The 18615-nt window shown below is 44.5% G+C and overlaps 1 protein-coding gene across 1 annotated transcript in view; it reads right to left on the bottom strand.

Annotated features, from left to right (window-relative positions):
- Positions 1–18615, bottom strand: part of ADAM17 (ADAM metallopeptidase domain 17) — a 52183-nt gene that overhangs the window by 4034 nt on the left and 29534 nt on the right. The window contains 9 exon segments of the mRNA XM_032652200.1: positions 735–813; positions 1567–1697; positions 3050–3184; positions 7884–7987; positions 8982–9181; positions 13685–13837; positions 16314–16366; positions 16369–16401; positions 16510–16654. Of these exon segments, the coding sequence (XP_032508091.1) occupies positions 735–813; positions 1567–1697; positions 3050–3184; positions 7884–7987; positions 8982–9181; positions 13685–13837; positions 16314–16366; positions 16369–16401; positions 16510–16654 (1033 nt within the window).

Genomic DNA, 18615 nt, shown 5'->3' on the forward strand with positions numbered 1-18615 from the left:
AGTGAATGTCTTGACCAAGTACTTTAGAAATTGAAAATGCAATGTTCTCAGAGTACTATCACGTGTCAAACGGCACAGACTGCTGGCGGGATATAACAGCTGAGCTGGTACCAAGAAGCATTTCTGTGCCACTGCTGTACACCCAGCTGTCCCCCCACACACGGGAGCTCTCCCCAGAATGGACTCACGTGCTTGTGGAGAACAGATCACATCACAGGAGGGCCCACACAGTCCCCGGAGGGACAGTGCAGGGGACTCATCCTGGAGGAGGCTCCTACTAGGAACAGTGCTTGCGAAGACAACGCTGATGCTGTCTGGGTACTATTGTTTTTGTGACTAAACCCTAAATTATGAGCCCTAGAGGACACAGTGCATCCTTGCTTCTGCAAAGTCTGAGGCCCACTTTTAAGTAAATGACTCATATCAAGCAGGATTCAGCTTTGCAAGCTACAGGACTGAAGGACACTTAACTGTCACATGTTCATTTTTTAGTAAAGAAGCCAGTATTTTTACTTCCCTTGTTTTAAAATTTGTGCATCCGTGCTACACAGGGGCAGACCTATAATGTGTCCACGTTTTCTTTAGCCAACAAAGTCGCTTCAGAACAAAAGTGGTAACTATTTCCATCTTCTATTGCACGATTAGGGCCTGTCAGTCTGAAAGCACACTTTTCTAACGTCATCAGTGAAATCAGCTCAGTTCCAAGCAACCACCCACCTGGGGAAACCACGTACCGAAAGTATTGATGCTCAGCTTGTCAATGAACTCCCAGAACCGCTCAATGACATCCTGCACTCGCTTCTCACATTTGCCCTGTGAACAGAAAGCACCCGGCATTACCCCAGCGGCCATGCATTTAGAAGGAACATGGCTTCCTTCAAGTCAAACACATAATTAACACGAAAAGGGCTCCACTGAAACCAAACGGCCAGGAGAGCCATCTCTGACACACTGGAATGGGTACCTAAGAAGGTGCATTCTCTGTCACTGACACGCCACACTCAGTCCATTTTTATAAGTGAATTTAGAATTACCAGAAGACAAAACTCAAGAAAACCAGTTTGTTAAAGATGGGCCAATTCCAGTAAGGACTGCGCTGATCTCACACACACACTGCCGGAGATGCCTCTCAAGCCCCTTAAGCCCTCCCCGTGACAGCGCAGGGATAAAATCGTGTTTCTGTGGACAGCAGAAGGGTCTGACTTAGGCGAGTCAAGCTGCCCGTAGGTCTTTCCTGCCCACTCGGCACCCATTTCAAAATCAGAGCTTGCAATCCTGCAGAATTAGTGACCTTTATAATTAGCCCAGAAAACCAAGTAAGTAGGACTCCCTGCCTCAAACTCAGCTTTACCACAAAGTCCCCCAGGTCCTGCCCAGTCTCTTGAGAGCACCTGGTCCTCTGAGGTCACACGCACAGTATGTAACTAGACTCTCACACGAGGACAACGGATAGACATGTGAGCATCTGTGCTCTGATTCCCTTCCATTTGCAAAACCCAGCATTTACAAAATAAAAACTTCACATCTGGCTGTTAGAGAAAAAGCTGCAGATAAATAAATACTCACATTCATGTCACAAAATCCTACTGTACAGGGCTTTCCCTTCCTCAAAAATAAGTTCTTCTGTTCGGCGTCGACATAGGGCAGGCAGCGGCCCGAGGGGTCCCTGCAGCACACCTTGCACGAGTTGTCGGTTTCTGAAACAGAGCAGAGCCTCTTAGACACGCACTCTCCTCCTGCCTGTCCCCCTGCTACCCCGCTCCCGCAGGGAAGGAATTGCACTCATTTTTTATTCCAACAGCGAATATGATCCCGGTTTCACACCCGCCCCCTCCACTCCCCTCCCCCCGCCAAGGAGTAACTCCCGAGTTCAGGCTCCTCAGCCCTCAGAGAGGTAAAGCAAAAGGTAAAAACAATTTACACAGAAAAGTTTCCTTTAAGAGATTAAAAGGCAGATTCTCTCTACTTCAAACCCTTCATAATGCTAAATGATTCCCTTCGTCCCGGCGTTATTACGCTGCGGGTTTCAATCCCTGGCTTCTCAGTTTCCGGCACACTCTGGAAAGCCAAGGCTCCAGCGAGAGCCAAGCCACTGTGACAGAACTGCCAGCCTCGGGTGCAGATCTGAGTGACCCGCCAGCGACAGGAGCACCGCAGCCTAAGAACGACCTCTCCCCTCCATGGACACCACCCTCCGACAGCACATGGGGTATCTGGCACACGTACAAACGGCAGGAATGCCCAAAAGGTCAACAGGCCGTATAACTCGGGACAATCTTTACTTGACCTCTTAGGAAAACTGAAATCAGCCAGAACACAAAAACAAGCAAAACCACTTTAAAGGAAAAACGAAAACCTTCTCCTCATTCATTCACGTGTCAGGCATTTCCTGGGCACTTGCTATGTGTGCTTCCAGGGCACCCCAAGCCGCTTGCCGCTCACTGAATAAACCACCTGGCGCTTACTGTGTGTTATATTTATTCACACATCATTCCACCTGGAAGAGCCGCTTGCTCCGCTGTGTGGATGCTAAGCGCCCATCCCAGGGGCTCTGACTTCTGGGATTTCTGCTGTGAAAGCAGCAGAACTCTCTCTGATGGAGGGCGGGGAGCTCAGAGCCCAGCCAGTCCCTCAGGCCCTTCCTCAGACCCAAAGGTTCCAAAAACAGTGTGGAAATCTGAGGACAAGGGTCCCAGAGGCCGTGGCTGAGAGGCCCCTGCCCCAGGCGTCTGGCAGGGAGCGGCGGCGGCTGGCCCAGCAGACGTCCCAACAGAGGGGGGACCCGGGCCTGGGCTGCGCCGGGTGGGACCTGGGCCGCACCAGAGCTCGAGGCCAGCGAGAGGAGGAGTGAGGACGGACCTCCAGCCGCCCGCCCTTCCGCAGTCCCCTCTGGTCTCGCCGCCGAGCGGCCTCACGGTCTGAAAACACAGCCACGAGGGAGATGAACAGGACGGCTTCCGGAGACGACCGTGGAAGGAGCGGGACCCGGAGGCAGCGGTCCGTCTGCGCACACCACCCGCTGCAAGGATGGGCAGGGCCATGTGCTCACCGTTACACGCGCAGGACTCCAGCCTCTGCTCCCGCTCGCAGAAGGGCACACACTTGCCATCTTTACACTTGCCGAGATCCAAGCACACCGTGTCGTCGGCAGCATCGCCAGGAGGGGGGCACTCACTGCTGTTACCTGCAGCACGCAAAGGGCACACGGGCCGCCCTGAGTCACGTGGCCCAGTTCCACGGGGCGGCCCGTGTCCCGGCAGCCGGGGAGCACCGAGGCCTGGCCGTGCCGGGCACCAAGCTGCCCGCTCCTCCCAGCGTCCACCCGGCTCCCGCGGCCTCGCCTCCGTCACTACTTACACGTGCCAAGCATTCTTTTACCTTTATATTGTGAAACATAACATACAAAAGAATGTATATACAAGAGATCTCCACTACTATCACCAATAAAAGACACCTGTGTGCCCTCCCTTGACTAAGACGCAAACTCCCTAGGAAGGCACACGACCATCCCCAAGCCACACGCCCGCTCCAACGGCCACCCTTCAATGTACTCCATTTCTCTCTCACCTCAGAACCTGACCGTATGCGCTCAGTACCCACAAGGTTCTTGTCTCCACTCTCTAAAGAGGACTGGCTGCTTCTCACCCTTCAGATTTTCTCTCCAAGACCTCCTTGCTCAGCCTTTCTCAGCCATCCCCGAGGACCCTGCCTAAGCTGGTGGCCCCTCACCCCCGCCATGCTCTGCCACTCCACGGGCTTCTCCCCTTCACAGCACACGTTTTACAATTTACATCTATTCGATTACCTGTGGTTATTTTCTGTTTCTTACCACCAGACTGGTAAGCTCCATGAGAGCAGAGCCCACAACTATTAATGAATCGGTGATGTCCAATCCCTGTCACACTGTAGGTAAGCCACAGATATTTCTTAAATGAATCAATGATTCGTAAGGACAAAGAAAAGCCAACCGAGGATGTTAAATCCGAGAGAAAGGGTGGAACGAATGACTCACTCTGGAAAATGAGAAGCACACGCAGTTGAAAGCCAGCGCTAAAAGGGAAGGGAGACCTCTGCACGGCACCACCACAGGCCTGGCCTCTCAGCTGAGGAATGGAGCCAGTCGAAAGGTTCGGACTCAAAGGGCTGTGAACCTAAATGCATCTGCCCTATTTCCTACAAAAGTAGCCTTTCATTAACTACCTAACACATATGAGACACTTGCTTAGGCTGCTACCTCTGCCTCTGGTTTTATAAAACCCGTTATGGGTGCTGGGCATTCAGAGTGCCAACAAGACTGTCTAATAGCAAACTCACTGCCACTGAAAGCAAACTCTGGAAAAAGTACAGCAAGTTCAGGGGAGGTTTGTATTCTGTTCTGTCACCATATTTTTAGTATGTTATGCTGCCCTCAGCAGAGACATAAAAAATGCTTTAGAACATCTGTTGAACATCTGTTCTTAAAAGATTAAAATCAGAGTATAAAACGCACAGGAAAATAATTAAAAACATAGCATCACCTATTTAACATGGTACTCAAAGTGGAGCATGCACGAAGATCCGCCAGCGGATGCTGCAACAGAGGGCTGGGCCCTGCCCCAAGCCGCCAGTTGCAGGAGGCCTGGGGAGGGGACCAGACATTTCCATTTCTAACAAGAGCCCAGGTGCTGCTGCTGCTGCTACTTTGTATAAAATACCAAGGGAACAAAAGGCTGTTTGAAAAGGAATATCTTTTTTTCAAATTGTTTTACTTACACTTATTTAAAGAAAACATCTTTCTACTATTACAATAAAGACAAACACTGAGCACAGCTAGAAAGTGGTTTTTTGGGGTTTTTTTTGGGTTTTTTTGCGTTACGCGTGCCTCTCACTGTTGTGTCCTCTCCCGTTGCGGAGCACAGGCTCTGGACGCGCAGGCTCAGCGGCCATGGCTCACGAGCCCAGCCGCTCCGCGGCACGTGGGATCTTCCCGGACTGGGGCACGAACCCGTGTCCCCTGCATCGGCAGGCGGACTGTCAACCACTGCACCACCAGGGAAGCCCCTAGAAAGTGTTTTTTAAAGACTGATTGAGATATTCAGGCTCTTGACATTTGCCAAACTAATGTGATGCTGACAGATCTCAGAATGTAAGAATCATGAGTAACATCTCATAAAATGCACATGTAAAAGCCGAAGGAAAACTCAAAATGAGATAAAACTTCGCATCCACTAGGATGGCGACAATCAAAAAGACGGGAATTCCCTGATGGTCCAGTGGTTGGGACTCCACGCTTCCACTGCAGAGGGCATGGGTTCGATCCCTGGGTTGGGGAACTGAGATCCCACATGCCGTGTGGTGCGGCCAAAAAAGAAAAAAAAAGACAGACAATAAGAAGTATTGGTGAGGATGTGGAGAAACTGGAACCTTCACACATGCTGGTGGGAACGTAAAATGGGCAGCCACTTGGAAAACAGCCTGGCAGTTCTTCAAAGGATTAAACAGTTACCGCATGACCCAGCAATTCAACAAAAGGATATATATATAGGAGAAATAAAAACATAAGTCCACACAAAAACTTGCACACAGGGACTTCCCTGGTGGCACAGTGGTCAAGTATCTGCCTGCCAGTGCAGGGGACACGGGTTCGAGCCCTGGTCCGGGAGGATTCCACATGCCGCGGAGCAACTAAGCCCATGCGTCGCAACTACTGAGCCTGCGCTCCAGAGCCCGCGAGCCACAACTACTGAAGCCTGTGCACCTAGAGCCTGTGCTCTGCAATGAGAAGCCACCACAATGAGAAGCCCGCGCACCACAACGAAGAGTAGCCCCCGCTCACCACAACTAGAGAAAGCCCGCGCACAACAACAAAGACCCAATGCAGCCAAAACTTTAATTAATTAATTAAAAGTTGGGTGGGTTCATTAAAAAAAAAAACTTGCACACAAATCTGCATAGTATCATTATTCATAGCAGCCAAACAGCAGCAACAATCCAAACTTCATCAATTGATGAATGAATAACAAACGTGATATATCCATACAATGGAATATTATTCAGCAATTAAAATAAATGAAGGACTGATTCATGCTACAACATGGATAAACCTTGAAAACATTATTCTGAGGGAAAGAAGCCCACGTATTGTATGATTCCATTTATATGAAACATCCAGATTAGGTAAATCCATAGAGACAGAAAGTAGATTAGTGGCTATCTGGAGCTGGGATGATGAGGGGACTCGAAATGGTGGCTGAAGGATGCGGATTTCTTTTTGAGGTGATGAAAACAGACTGGTAGGTGGATGCACAAATGTGAGGATACTAGAAACCACTGAACTTACACTTTAAATGGGCACAGAGATTAGAAAAATACAAGATGGGATAGATACACCAGACAAACAGGCACAAGAACAACAAACAGGCAGCAGACTGAATATTAACAAGTTAAAACAGTATATGTGTAACGGATTCACTTTGCTGTACACCTGTAACTAACACAACACTGTAAGTCAACTATACTCCAATACAAATTAAAAAAGAAAAAATTTTAAAGAAATCACAAGGGTCAAAAAAGGAGCATTACATACTGATGAAGGAATAGCAGATCAAGAAGATGTAGAGAATATGTCCAATCATGTACCTAATAATATAGCTTGGAGATTTTTTAAAGGAACAACTAACTACAGGCAATAAGAACTACAGGTAATATTGATAATCAATACAATCTCAAACTTAGCTCCAGATAAAGTCCTAAATGTGAAAGGTAAAATTATGAAGCTACAGAAGCAGCTGTGGAAAATATCTTTGTAACTATCCACAACTCAAAAAAATAAACACACAAACAAAATGACAGATTTGATTCAAGTGAAAGATTTCAGTTCCAAAAAGGACAACAGATAGGAGGAAGGCATATGCAATGTTTAAACCAAATGGATTATCATAAAAGAACTCCTCCAAATCAATAACAGCAAAAGTGAAATGCAATTTTTAAAAATGGACCGAATAAATGAACTAGTTATTCACAAAAGGAGAAATCTAAATAGCTAACAAATATAAAGAGATGTTCAAGAAAAATGTAAATAAGAAGAAATCACTTTATACTCATCAGACCAGCAAAAAAAATAAGACAGCTGGATAATACAGTGTGTCAGCAAGGACATCAGAATACAGAAACCTGGACCACTGGCGGGGGCACTGACAAAACCCGTTACTGCTGTTCTAGAGAACGCTGGAGTGCCTCCCTCCACGACTAAGCAATTCCACTCCTCCGTATGCACCCACTCCTCCATATGCACTCATCAAGCTCTCAGAGCTCCCGAAGTCGATGTGTAAGGGTGTTCGGTGTAGTCCTACCTGTCATATTAGGAGATAAAGGCAATCCAAGCAGCTACTGCTTGGCGAACAGATAAGTAAAATATAGTAAATCACAAAACTAAACACTCAGCAAGTGCCCAAAACAATGAACTAGATACAAAGATACAGATACACAGACAGAAATACAGAGCAATAGAAAACAAGAGTTGTAAAAACATGGTATTGAGTTTAAAAAAAAAAATGATCTAAGGTAGAGTATCACTTTGGCACGTTAAAAACACACATATACAGAAGATAAACACACTATCTTTCAAGGATATACACCTATCTAGGCAAATATTAGACACGTTAAAGCAGATGCCTATGAGGGGAAGGAGAATGGAAGTGAATAAAAGGGAATAAACAACGAAGAGAAATAATCACGGGCCTTGCACAGACCAATGACAAGTGTGCTGAGATCAACTCAACTCTGCACATGAGGTTAAAAAAAAGAAAGGGCTATATTCATCTGAATGAAACACAATCTTGCTTTCCAACACACACATACCTGTTAGAGCAAATTATTCCAAGAGAACCGACGGGAGGACATACCTGTGCAGTAAGACACGCCTTTGCAAGTAGCATTAATGGCCTCTTGGCACTTCTTCTGGGCCGTCTCGAACTGACAGTTTTTACAGCAAGGACTGTTCCTATCACTACAGAGGAAGAGCAGACAGTCCAAGTCAAAGAACAGCCCCACAGCACAGACTACGGTCATGCCACGGGGCCCTGAAATGGCAGGGCAGGGGCTCCTGGCTGGGTCACCCACTCCTGCACAGACTCCCAGGTACTAGCACCACCTGCACATGGTCCATCTGCCCTTCCTGATGCAGACTCACGCAGCACAGTGGTCCAAATTGACCCATCTTTAAAACATCTTGGTGTCCTTGGTTTTCATTAACTTAATACAGTAATTAAAAAAAAAAAAAGAAAAGGACTTCCCTGGTGGCCCAGTGGTTAAGACTCCACACTCCCAACACAGGGGGCATGGGTTCGATCCCTGGTCAGGGAACTAAGATCCTACATGCCGCATGGTGCAGCCAAAAACTTAAAAAAACAAAAACTTAAGCCCACAAGGCAACAGTGGTCAAGAAACTAGTCAGCCCTATCAGTACTTACAGTGCTAATAAGCACTGATTACCATTAAATCTGTGACCAGAAATCAAAGTCCCCCCTACTTCTAAGCCAGGCACTGGACGTTAAAAATGGAAATTTAAGTACCTTCTAACTTGTAACCTGCTTCCTCCACAGTTTCTGGGATTAAACAGTATTCTTCAACACTATTTACAGTATAGATACACAATAATTAATTTATGTCCCAGGATTGTCATTTTGATTGTTTCCCATATTTTGTTATTATAAAAGGATGTAGCCATGAACACCCCTGCTAAATCATCTTTGTACATCTCTGTTTCCTTAGAAAAGATTCTTTGTACCATGGCATCGCTACAGCAGAGAGGATGCAAGATGGAGGATTTGTGATACAATGTCACATTGCTTTCCAGAAAACATTTTTCTCGCTATAAAGGGCAGAAGGGGTAAACACACACTTGCCAGGCCCTCTGATGATTCTAGAGCCCCGCGCTTTCAGCCCGCTGTTGTGAGGACCCCTGTCAGGCGCCCAACTCCACCCCACGCCACGCTCCTCACCTGCACTGGACGCCCGGCCTCAGCATGCAGTCACTGTCGCAGCAAGTGTCGTTGTTCAGGTACATGATGCCGGGGTCACACTCCTCCCCCTCGTCCACCCTGGAGTTCCCGCACACTTTGTTGCTGCGTTCTTGAAAACACTCCTGGGCCTTACTTTCAATGGTCTTATAGATCGACTGTTTACTGCAGTTTGAAAACATCTTAAGAGAAAAGAGGCCACATAGGACCCAAAATAACATAAAAATTCATTCCCAGGTGGTGTTTGTGCTTCTTTTCCAGGGACAAACTTTAACACAAAAGCCACAATCAGAACCATCTTGAAGGTATGTCAGGTTCACTGTCGCCTCTAAATGTCATTTGTATGGAATTGAATCATGGCCCTCTGCAAGATGCTAAAAAGGTGACATGAACGTGGTTAAGAGCCTAACATTCTTCACAGGAAAGTAAGCTACACGAATGCTGAGACCAAACACCCCAGCCAGTCTAGCACGAGCAGAGAGTCACCAAACTCTAAGCCACCCCAGGCTCAGGCACAGGCCCCGCTGCAGGGACACTGAGAAGAGGGCACAGGCGGCCATCTTCCTAGATGTAACGATCCAGGCCTGCAAAACAGGGTCTCCTATGGTTTACCTCTTCATCTTTCCCTGAATATTTACATCAATGATCCATGTTTAAAGTGTTTAAATAGTTGAGCTTAGTAAGAGGAATGTTATTACATATAGTCTATTAAAAGATTAAATTTTAAATTATTACCTAAACGTTTTCATGAGTCCCCAAGATCTTAAGTTTCTTTGAGTTTCTACAGTTGACCAGCATCTCAAAGGAAGCCTGAACCCTAGCTTGCCCACTTGGTGTACAGAAACATGAAAATGACCTAAATCTGGACATTTTTACCTGGAGCTCTAAAATGGAGTCCATTTCCCAAACCATCTGAAATTATCAAGAGAAGCGGATCAAGACTTGGGTAAAACTCAGCACGGGTACTTGTAGAGGTAGGGCCACCACAGTTTGCAAACGGCTACAATGGCTTCACTTTCAACCCAGACAAGGGCCATGAGACCCCTGAGGAGCAGAGAGCACAGGACCCTAATGAAATGGTATAAAATATACACTGGTCTCCGGCCCCAGTTCCTGGCACAGAGCTCCCGAAGCCCCTGTAATTTCCTGGGTCAAAATGGGAATGTCTTTTGTTGTAATGAGCCGACTTGGAGTGGGCTCTTTGTGGCTCCTGGATGGGGGCTGGTCACCAAAATGACCAAGCCGCCATGAGAAGCTTGGAATTTTCAGCCCCGCCTTCCATTCTCTTTCGAAGGGACAAGGGCTTAAAACGGAGCTAATGGCCGATCGTGCCTATGTGATGAAGCCTCCATAAAATCCCAAAAGTACAGGGTTCAGAGAGCTTAGGGGTTGGTGGACACAGGGGGGTGCTGGGAGAGGCGTGCACTCAGAGGCAGGGCAGCTCCACGCCCCTTCCCACACACCTCGCCCTATGCATCTCTTCCATCTGGATGCTCATCTGTATCCTTGATCATAGCCTTTTATCATAAACTGGCAAACGTGTTTCCCTGAGTTCTACGAGCTGCTCTAGGAAATTAACTGAACCCAAGGAGAGGGTCACTGGAACCCCCAATCTATAGCCAGTTGCTTAGAAGCACAGGCGATGACCTGGGCTTGTGAGTGGCATCTGGGGATGTGAGGGGGGGGAGCGCAGCATCAGGGCACTCTTATGGGACTGAGCCCTTAACCTTTGGGATCTGATGCTATCTCCAGGAAGAGAGTGTCAGAACTGACTTAAAGCCAGCTGGCATTGCAGGACACAGCTTAGTGTAAAGAAAAACCTCCACGTTTGGTGACCAGAAGGGTCAGAAGTGAAGTGGGCTCTATGAATAGTAAAGTAGACACACAGGAAGAAACACACAATAGGGAAGAACTGTGTAGGTTTTCCCTACACAGGAAGAAAAAACTGAATTGATTTTCCTTTTCGACCCTCCAAAGGTGACTGTGACCACCGAATCAGATACAAAAGGATTACTCTCCGAAAGACACTGAAGACCCCATCTCCCTAAACGGAAATACTAACTGGATTTTTTTAAAGGACGGTAAAGACATTTTTAAGGGGCCTGGTTATTTCAGTCTAGACCTCAGGCAGTTAGTATTTTGCTGCGTTTATTCACCAGCACTGCATAGTCATGAGCTCAATTCTACCAGTTCATTATGGGAGGCCAGGTCCTTATGAATTCAAATTCACACTGAACCAATAAGAAGATCTCTTTGCTAATTTATCAGAGTCACACCCCTAAGCAGCTGGACCCCCGGACAGAGCTGAGGGAAAAGTGACCACTTCACTCTCACTTTTGTTGCCTCCGCACTCCCCGAAGACCTCTGAGCCCTCTCTCTGTATCCTTACCACACCCCCTTCTCCTCCCACCAATAAACTCTAAGAGGTTACAATCCCTAATGCCGTCTGCTCACAGCAGAGCCTGTGGCTTGATACTTCTCAGTGGCTTGTCTGGTGTAAGGTGCCAGGTCCTGTCTTTCTAGGTCGAGGAACCACCTTATTTTTGTCCTGGAGCCTTTTTTACCTAGTTAAAAACATTTTAAGGAATTAATTTTAATTAAGGAATTAAAATGTGGACTAGAAGATGCTCAGTATCTTTTTACAAGGAGATTGCTACTTGGGTAAACCAAACTATTAAAGAAAATACACTTGGGACAAAATAAATAAATGGATAAAGTGTTCTTCGCTGATAGACTAGCAGCTCCAGAGGTAAATGGCTCTGCCCAGCCTCCATTCTCATTAGCGAGTTCCTACAGGGCTGTTCCAAGAGCCCATTGGGGAAGTCTCCCTTAGGAAGAACTTGTAACAGGAAGAGTTAGCACCACGCATGCTCACGTGAACAGTCTGCAAAGTAAAACATTTTACCCCGAAGTACTGCTGCCATCCTCATGACCAAGAAGCAGTGACTAACAACTAGAGCTGCACTAACACGGCAGCCACTGGCCATATGTGATTATTTAAATTTCTTTTTCCTCACCACATATTTCACACTTTTTATTACAGAAACGTTCAAGCATCTATAAAGTGGACAGAATGGATTCATGAATGCTCACATGGCCCCTCACCAGCTTCAGCAATTATCAAACTCATGGCTTCGTGACTCACCTATATCCTCACCATTTTCCCTCTGTTCCCACAGTTTTTTGTTGTTGTTGTTTGGGTTTTTTGCAGCTTTATTAAGGCATATTTTACATATCACAAAATTTACCAGTTTCAATTGTACAATTCAGTGATTTCTAGTAACTTTACCAAGCGATGAAACCATCACCATAAATCGGTTCTAGAACATTTCATCACCTCAGTAAGGTCCCTCAGATCCTTTTACAGGTAATGCCCATTCCCACCTCCAGCCCCAGGCAACCACTACTGAATTTAAATAAAACAGAATTTAAAATTCAGTTCCTTGGTCTCTCCAGCCACATTTCAAGCGCTTACTGGCCACATGGGGCTAGTGACCACTGTATTGGGTACAGCAGAGTGTTCCCCCATCACAGAACCTTCCAGTGAACAGTGCTGAACTATAATGCACATCATTAGAAAGAGAGAGACAACCTCTGAAAAAAGGAGAAAAACAGGGAATGTGATACAATGGAAGAACAGGCAGAACAGGGAGCTCCTCAGGCACAGGTTGTCCAGTGGAGGAAAAACAAAGCATAACAAGCAAAGAAAGAGAGCAATGGACTTTACACCTAACAGCCAAAGAAAACAAGATGCAACAAACAAAAAACATGAGACCAGAGTTTTAAAAGGCAGGGTCAGGGCCAGGGAAACGCAAAAGTAATCCTTTCCTCTAGCTCCTAGTCAGGCTTTAAAAGGGGAGTCAGGACAAATAACTTGACGCTTCCTTCCCGATTAGATGCAGGTGGTTAGCCCATCCCCCAGCCCACTTAAATTCTGCACAAAACCACAATCTTCTCCTCATGATGCCCCATGCTGCTCAACTTCAACTAAGAGGAAGAAGGCCCAGACAGACATCTATGAACACTTTCAGTTCAGGCGCTACGAGTTAGTCACAGCCACTCTTAGCAAAGTCTCTGAAGCTGTTTACCATGTCCCAAATCAATGAGTATTGTGTACGCCACCAGACACCCTCAAAAATCGTTCCTCTAAAAAAACAAAAAATCATCCCTCTATTTACCTAACAAGTATTTATTATGTACCAGCTACCCTGAACAGGCAGTGGAGACAGAACCGGTAACCAGAAAGGCAAGGAAGGGCCCTACCCACAGGACGCTTACATATGGCAAATTACATATTTTTTTGCGAAGGTTTATTAAAATGTGCAAATTGTGAAGCAGTGTAGGGTTAATATGAATGACAAACCTGTAAATTAAATGAAGTTTTTAATTGAAAGCCTGAGCCCACCAGATCCTGCAGACTAGGACTCCAGTGCAAGCCATTATATTAAGTAATTAATTTTCCACACAGCCCAAACCAACACATGATCATCTTTGACAACAAACAGTCCAGAGGAGCAGATTTAGATGGACCGTGTTTCACTCTTAATACACACAACCAAGTTTCAAGGTACTTCATAATCTGCTGTTCCATCCCTAGAATGGAAAGCTTTTCTGAGCTCTCATTATAATTAAACATAGCCTCTTTCTTTCCTAACCACATAAAAAACGCTCCAAAAGATACATACCTTATTGTTCTCATGGTCGCCACTCACAGCTATGGGATACATAACATACTTTCCTCCCTGGTCCTCATTTGGGGCACATTCTGCTAGACCATCTGGATCGTGTTCTGCTCCAAAATTGTGCCCCAACTCATGCGTTGTAACGAGGTCAGCTTCCTGAAGGATTGTGCAGAGCAAACATTATTTCCTAATAGCCAACCATCAAGTGCTCTCGCCAGCTGGGCCCTGCTGTCTTAGATGTTGGACTACGACTTCTATCAATTACAGAAATTAAACAGAATTCATGGGATTTTATTTAATATTGCAAGTAGTATTAGATGGATGAATTTAAATCAGTGTAAGAAAATATAACTTAAAAGATACACTGGAACACTCTTACTGAGGCACCAAACATTGGCCATTCCAAACACTGCCTGGCACCAGTAAACCCAATAGCTAACAGTCAATCACCCGACCTCCCGCCCCTCACCCCAATCACACTCCTGTTAAGATCTAACTATTGCGGGGGAGGGGGTGGGTGAAAATAAGACAACTGAAGAACAACAAAACAATGTTCCTTATCCCAGTGACTGAATTCATGTCCAATGACAATCTTAATGACCTAGAGGATTTTATTTATCAGAATCCAGTTAAAGGGCTGCACTGAACCGATGAGACCACCAGAGGATTTCTACCTGAATGTAACAATGAATTTGGCCAGTAAAGCTAAAAATGTTCCCGTATTTAACTGCAAAAAATAACAAATTTATTTACTGATTTTTTTCCTAAGAGGGGGGGAAAAATCACTCCATAGAATCTGAAAAAATTTGTATGTACTTTGCAAGACATGGGAATTTTTTTTAAGACAGAGTCCCAATTCTGAAACCAGTGTGTTGAAGATTACCAAGTGTTTATATTAAAATGGTAGTAAAGAAAACTTTGCATTTTAGCAAAAAAGTACTCAAATCCTAAAGGTGCAATATGGAGAAGTGATTCCAAACTGTGCTTTGGAAAAATTCATTAGTGGATTCTCTAACAGACTGACACTTTAAAAACATCGAAGCAATTTATTTTTTGTTCTGTGTGTCTTGTAACAGAAAAATTCTGGAAGACCAAGGAAGACATGTCATGAAATCAAAACCATTGATGATGCTGTGCTACCAAAAAGGTAAAGGAGTACCATAAGAAACAATTTGGAAATTAAAAAGTTTCCAAAAACTGCTTAGTATATTTTTCTTCTCTCATCCCATTTCACTTTTTTTAAATCAACCAAAGTCCATAATTTATATTAGGGTTCACTCTTTGTGTTGCACTTTCTATGGGTTTTGACAAACACATAATGTCTTATATCCATCGTTAAAGTATACAGAGTAGTTTCAACACCTGAAAAAATCCTCTGTGCTCCACCTATGCATCCCTCCCCACGTGGGGAAGCAACCACTGGCAACCACTCATCCCTTTCCTGCCTCTGTGGTTTTGCCTTTTGCGGAAATATCATATAGATGGAATCAAACAGATTGGCTTCTTTACTTCGTAATATACATTACAGTTCCTCCATGTCTTTTTATGGCTTGATAGCTCTTTTTCTTTCTTTCTTTTTTTTAAGTGCTGAATAGTATTGCATTGTCTGGATATAACAGTTGTTTAACCATTCCACCTACTGAAAGGCATCTTGGCTGCTTCCAAGTCTTGGCAATTACTAATAAAGCTGTTATAAACATCCGTGTGCAGGTTTTTGTGAGGGCTCCTTTGAGTAAACACTAAGGAATATGGTTGCTGGATCCTATGGTAATACCAGAGTAAGTTCAGTTTTATGAGAAACTGCCCAACCACCTTCCTAAGTGACTGCACCATTTTGCATTTCCACCATCAAGTGTGAGAATTCACGTCGCTCCACATCCTCGCTAGCATTTGGTGTTACCAGTATTTTGGATTTTAGCCATTCTAATAGTTGTGTAATGGTATCTGCTTGTTGTTTTTTTGTTTGTTTGTTTGTTTTTGTCTTTTGCGGTACGCGGGCCTCTCACTGTTGTGAGCACAGGCTCCGGACGCACAGGTTCAGTGGCCACGGCTCACGGGCCCAGCCGCTCCACGGCATGTGGGATCTTCCCAGACCGGGGCACGAACCCGTGTCCCCTGCATCGGCAGGCGGACTCTCAACCACTGCGCCACCAGGGAAGCCCTGCTTGTTGTTTTGATTTGCAATTCCCTAACAGCATATAATGTTGAGCATCTTTTCATATGCTTATCTGCCATCTGTATATCTTCTTTGGTGAGGTGAGGTGTATATTAAGATCTCTGGCCAATTTTTAAGTGGGGTTGTTCGGTTCTTTATTGTTGAGTTTTCAGTATATTCCTTATATATTTTGGATAGCAGTCCTTTAACAGGAGCTGTAGATGAAGGGTGCCAGAAGGGATGTCTTTAGGGAAAACAATAATCCCGACTTGTCTCAAAAGAAATTGACAGCTAACAATTATTTTCTTCTTTATACTTTTTATTTTCATATTTCCCACTAAAAGCATACATCTTTTTAGGCAGAAAACAAAAAACAGTATGTATAGCTTTTAAAAAAGATACCTAAATAATATGTAATAGCTCAGGTCCTACTACAATAAAGTCAAATCTACACTTTTTAAAAATTAAAGAACATACCTTTGTAAGGATGGTTTTACCATAATTTTTTGTGCTGGTCAAACCACTATTCAATAGATATTTTTCTTTCCAATTGGACTATAATAAGCTACAGGAAAAAGGAAACAGAAAAAAACTGCTTGTTCAATACAGAATTATAATATAATCCTATCACCTTGCTATCCCCACATATTCATACAACAAATGGAAAACTTACCCTTTGGGCAAACACCTCCATGACTGTTTGCTCTGGGAGAACCAACATAAGCTAATCCAAGAGTTCCCATATCAAAATCTTGGTAGGTGAAAAGATGTGCTAGGCAGACTTTAGATGCTTCTTCAGCTATATCAAAGCTAAATTGCTTTTAAAAAAAAAGTACTCTTAATTAGATTAACAGTTACATCAGACTAAAAGATATATCAACTTAATATTCCAGAATACTACCATACTTTATGATTGCAATTTTTTTTACATTTTTTTAATTGAAGTGTAGTTGATAGACAGTATAAGTTACAGATATAGTAATTCACAATTTTTAAAGGTTATACTCCATTTATAGTTATTATAGAATACTGACTATATTCCCCATGTTGTACAATATATCCTTGTAGCTTATCTTACACATAACAGTTTGCACCTCTTATCCCCTACCCCTATTTGCCCCTCCCACCCCCCCCAACTGGTAACCACTAATTTGTTCTGTCTGTGAGTCTGTTTCTTTTCTGCCACATTCACTAGTTTGTTGCATTTTTTATTTATTTGCTTGTTTGTTTGTTTCTTGGCCGCACTGGGCGGCATGCGGGATGTTAGTTCCCCGATCAGGGATGGAACCCATGCCCCCTGCAGTGGGAGCGCCAAGTCCTAACCACTGGATCGCCAGGGAAGTCCCTTGTTGTACTTTTTAGATTCCATATATAAGTGGTATCATATAGTATTTGTCTTTCTCTGACTTATTTCACTTAGCATAACACCCTCCAAGTCCATCCATGTTGTTGCAGATGGCGAAGTGTCCTTCTTTTTTATGGCTGAGTAGTATTCCAGTGTGTGTGTGTGTGTGTGTGTGTGTGTGTGTGTGTGTGTGTGTGTGTGTGTGTGCGCGCGCGCGCGCGTCTATATATATACGTCACATCTTCTTTATCCATTCATCTACTGATGGACACTCAGGCTGCTTCCATATCTTGGTAACTGTAAAAAGTGCTATGAACATTGAGATGCCTGTATCTTTTCAAATTAGTATTTGTTTCTTTGGTCAATTGCAGTTTTTCACCAGCAATCACAAAATTGTGCGGTATAGTGCTCCTTACCTATGGTTCTCACTCATCTACACAGATGAGAAGCAGACTGTCGTGGGGAGGGTTCAAAAGGGAAAGAGACTGGAGCTTTTTATAGCATTTCGGAACTAGGAGGGTTGATGTGAACACATGCAGTTCAGCACCGGGACACTCCAATTCTGCAAGGTGAAGGGCTTTGATACTTCTTCCAGAGGATCTCAGCACCTCATACCAAAACAAATCCCTCTAAAGGACTTCAAGGATTCTATTGGTTTTGTAGGGGTTTTAAAGTTTGCTTTGATTTTACAATGTATAGGAGTTATAAACTTACAGGAAAACATATATACCTAGTTTTATGTTACTAAAATTAAGATAAAAATTCATTCAAGTCAACACTGGTGCTTTGGGTTTTTTTTTTCTTAAAAGAGGTCCACATATTACTTGATTTTTTTCATTTTTTAATTTTTTGACCACACCACACGGCCTGCAGGACGCCAGTTCCAGACCAGGGACTGAACGCGGGTCCCCGCAGTGAAAGCACCATGTCCGAACCACTGGACCGCCAAGGAATTCCCCAGAACGGGTCCACATGTTACTTTAAAAACCTCTACCATAACAGTCAGAGACTCCAACTTAAAAAGACTGATTTTTTTAATGCTTAAAATGAGTGGTTGGAAAGCCCCATATACGGAATGAGGTGTTCCCGGGAGCTGTCTCCCTAGCCACATAGGGATTTTGATAGTTCCATGATAATAGGCTTAGGCTCTGGGACACTCTTAGGCGCCTTAGGGAAGAGAACTGGAGAGAGCATCTGCAGAGGCAAGTCATTCCCTTTTGTTCCTCCCCCGGTGTGAGTTGTCTGGAGGCCCACAGAAAAGCAGAGGTGGGATCGTTCAGCTGTCCTAGATGTCTGGAGATCTGGCCACTTGCTTTTGGCTTTGTCATCACTAGTTGTGTAACTAAACGTAGACAAGTCATTTAACCTTGCTGTTAATGGGCTGAATTGTGTCCACCTCCAAAATTCATAGGTCGAAGTCCTAAGTCCTAGCAG

The sequence above is a fragment of the Phocoena sinus genome, chromosome 13 (genome assembly GCF_008692025.1).
Source record: "Phocoena sinus isolate mPhoSin1 chromosome 13, mPhoSin1.pri, whole genome shotgun sequence".
NCBI lineage: Eukaryota > Metazoa > Chordata > Mammalia > Artiodactyla > Phocoenidae > Phocoena > Phocoena sinus.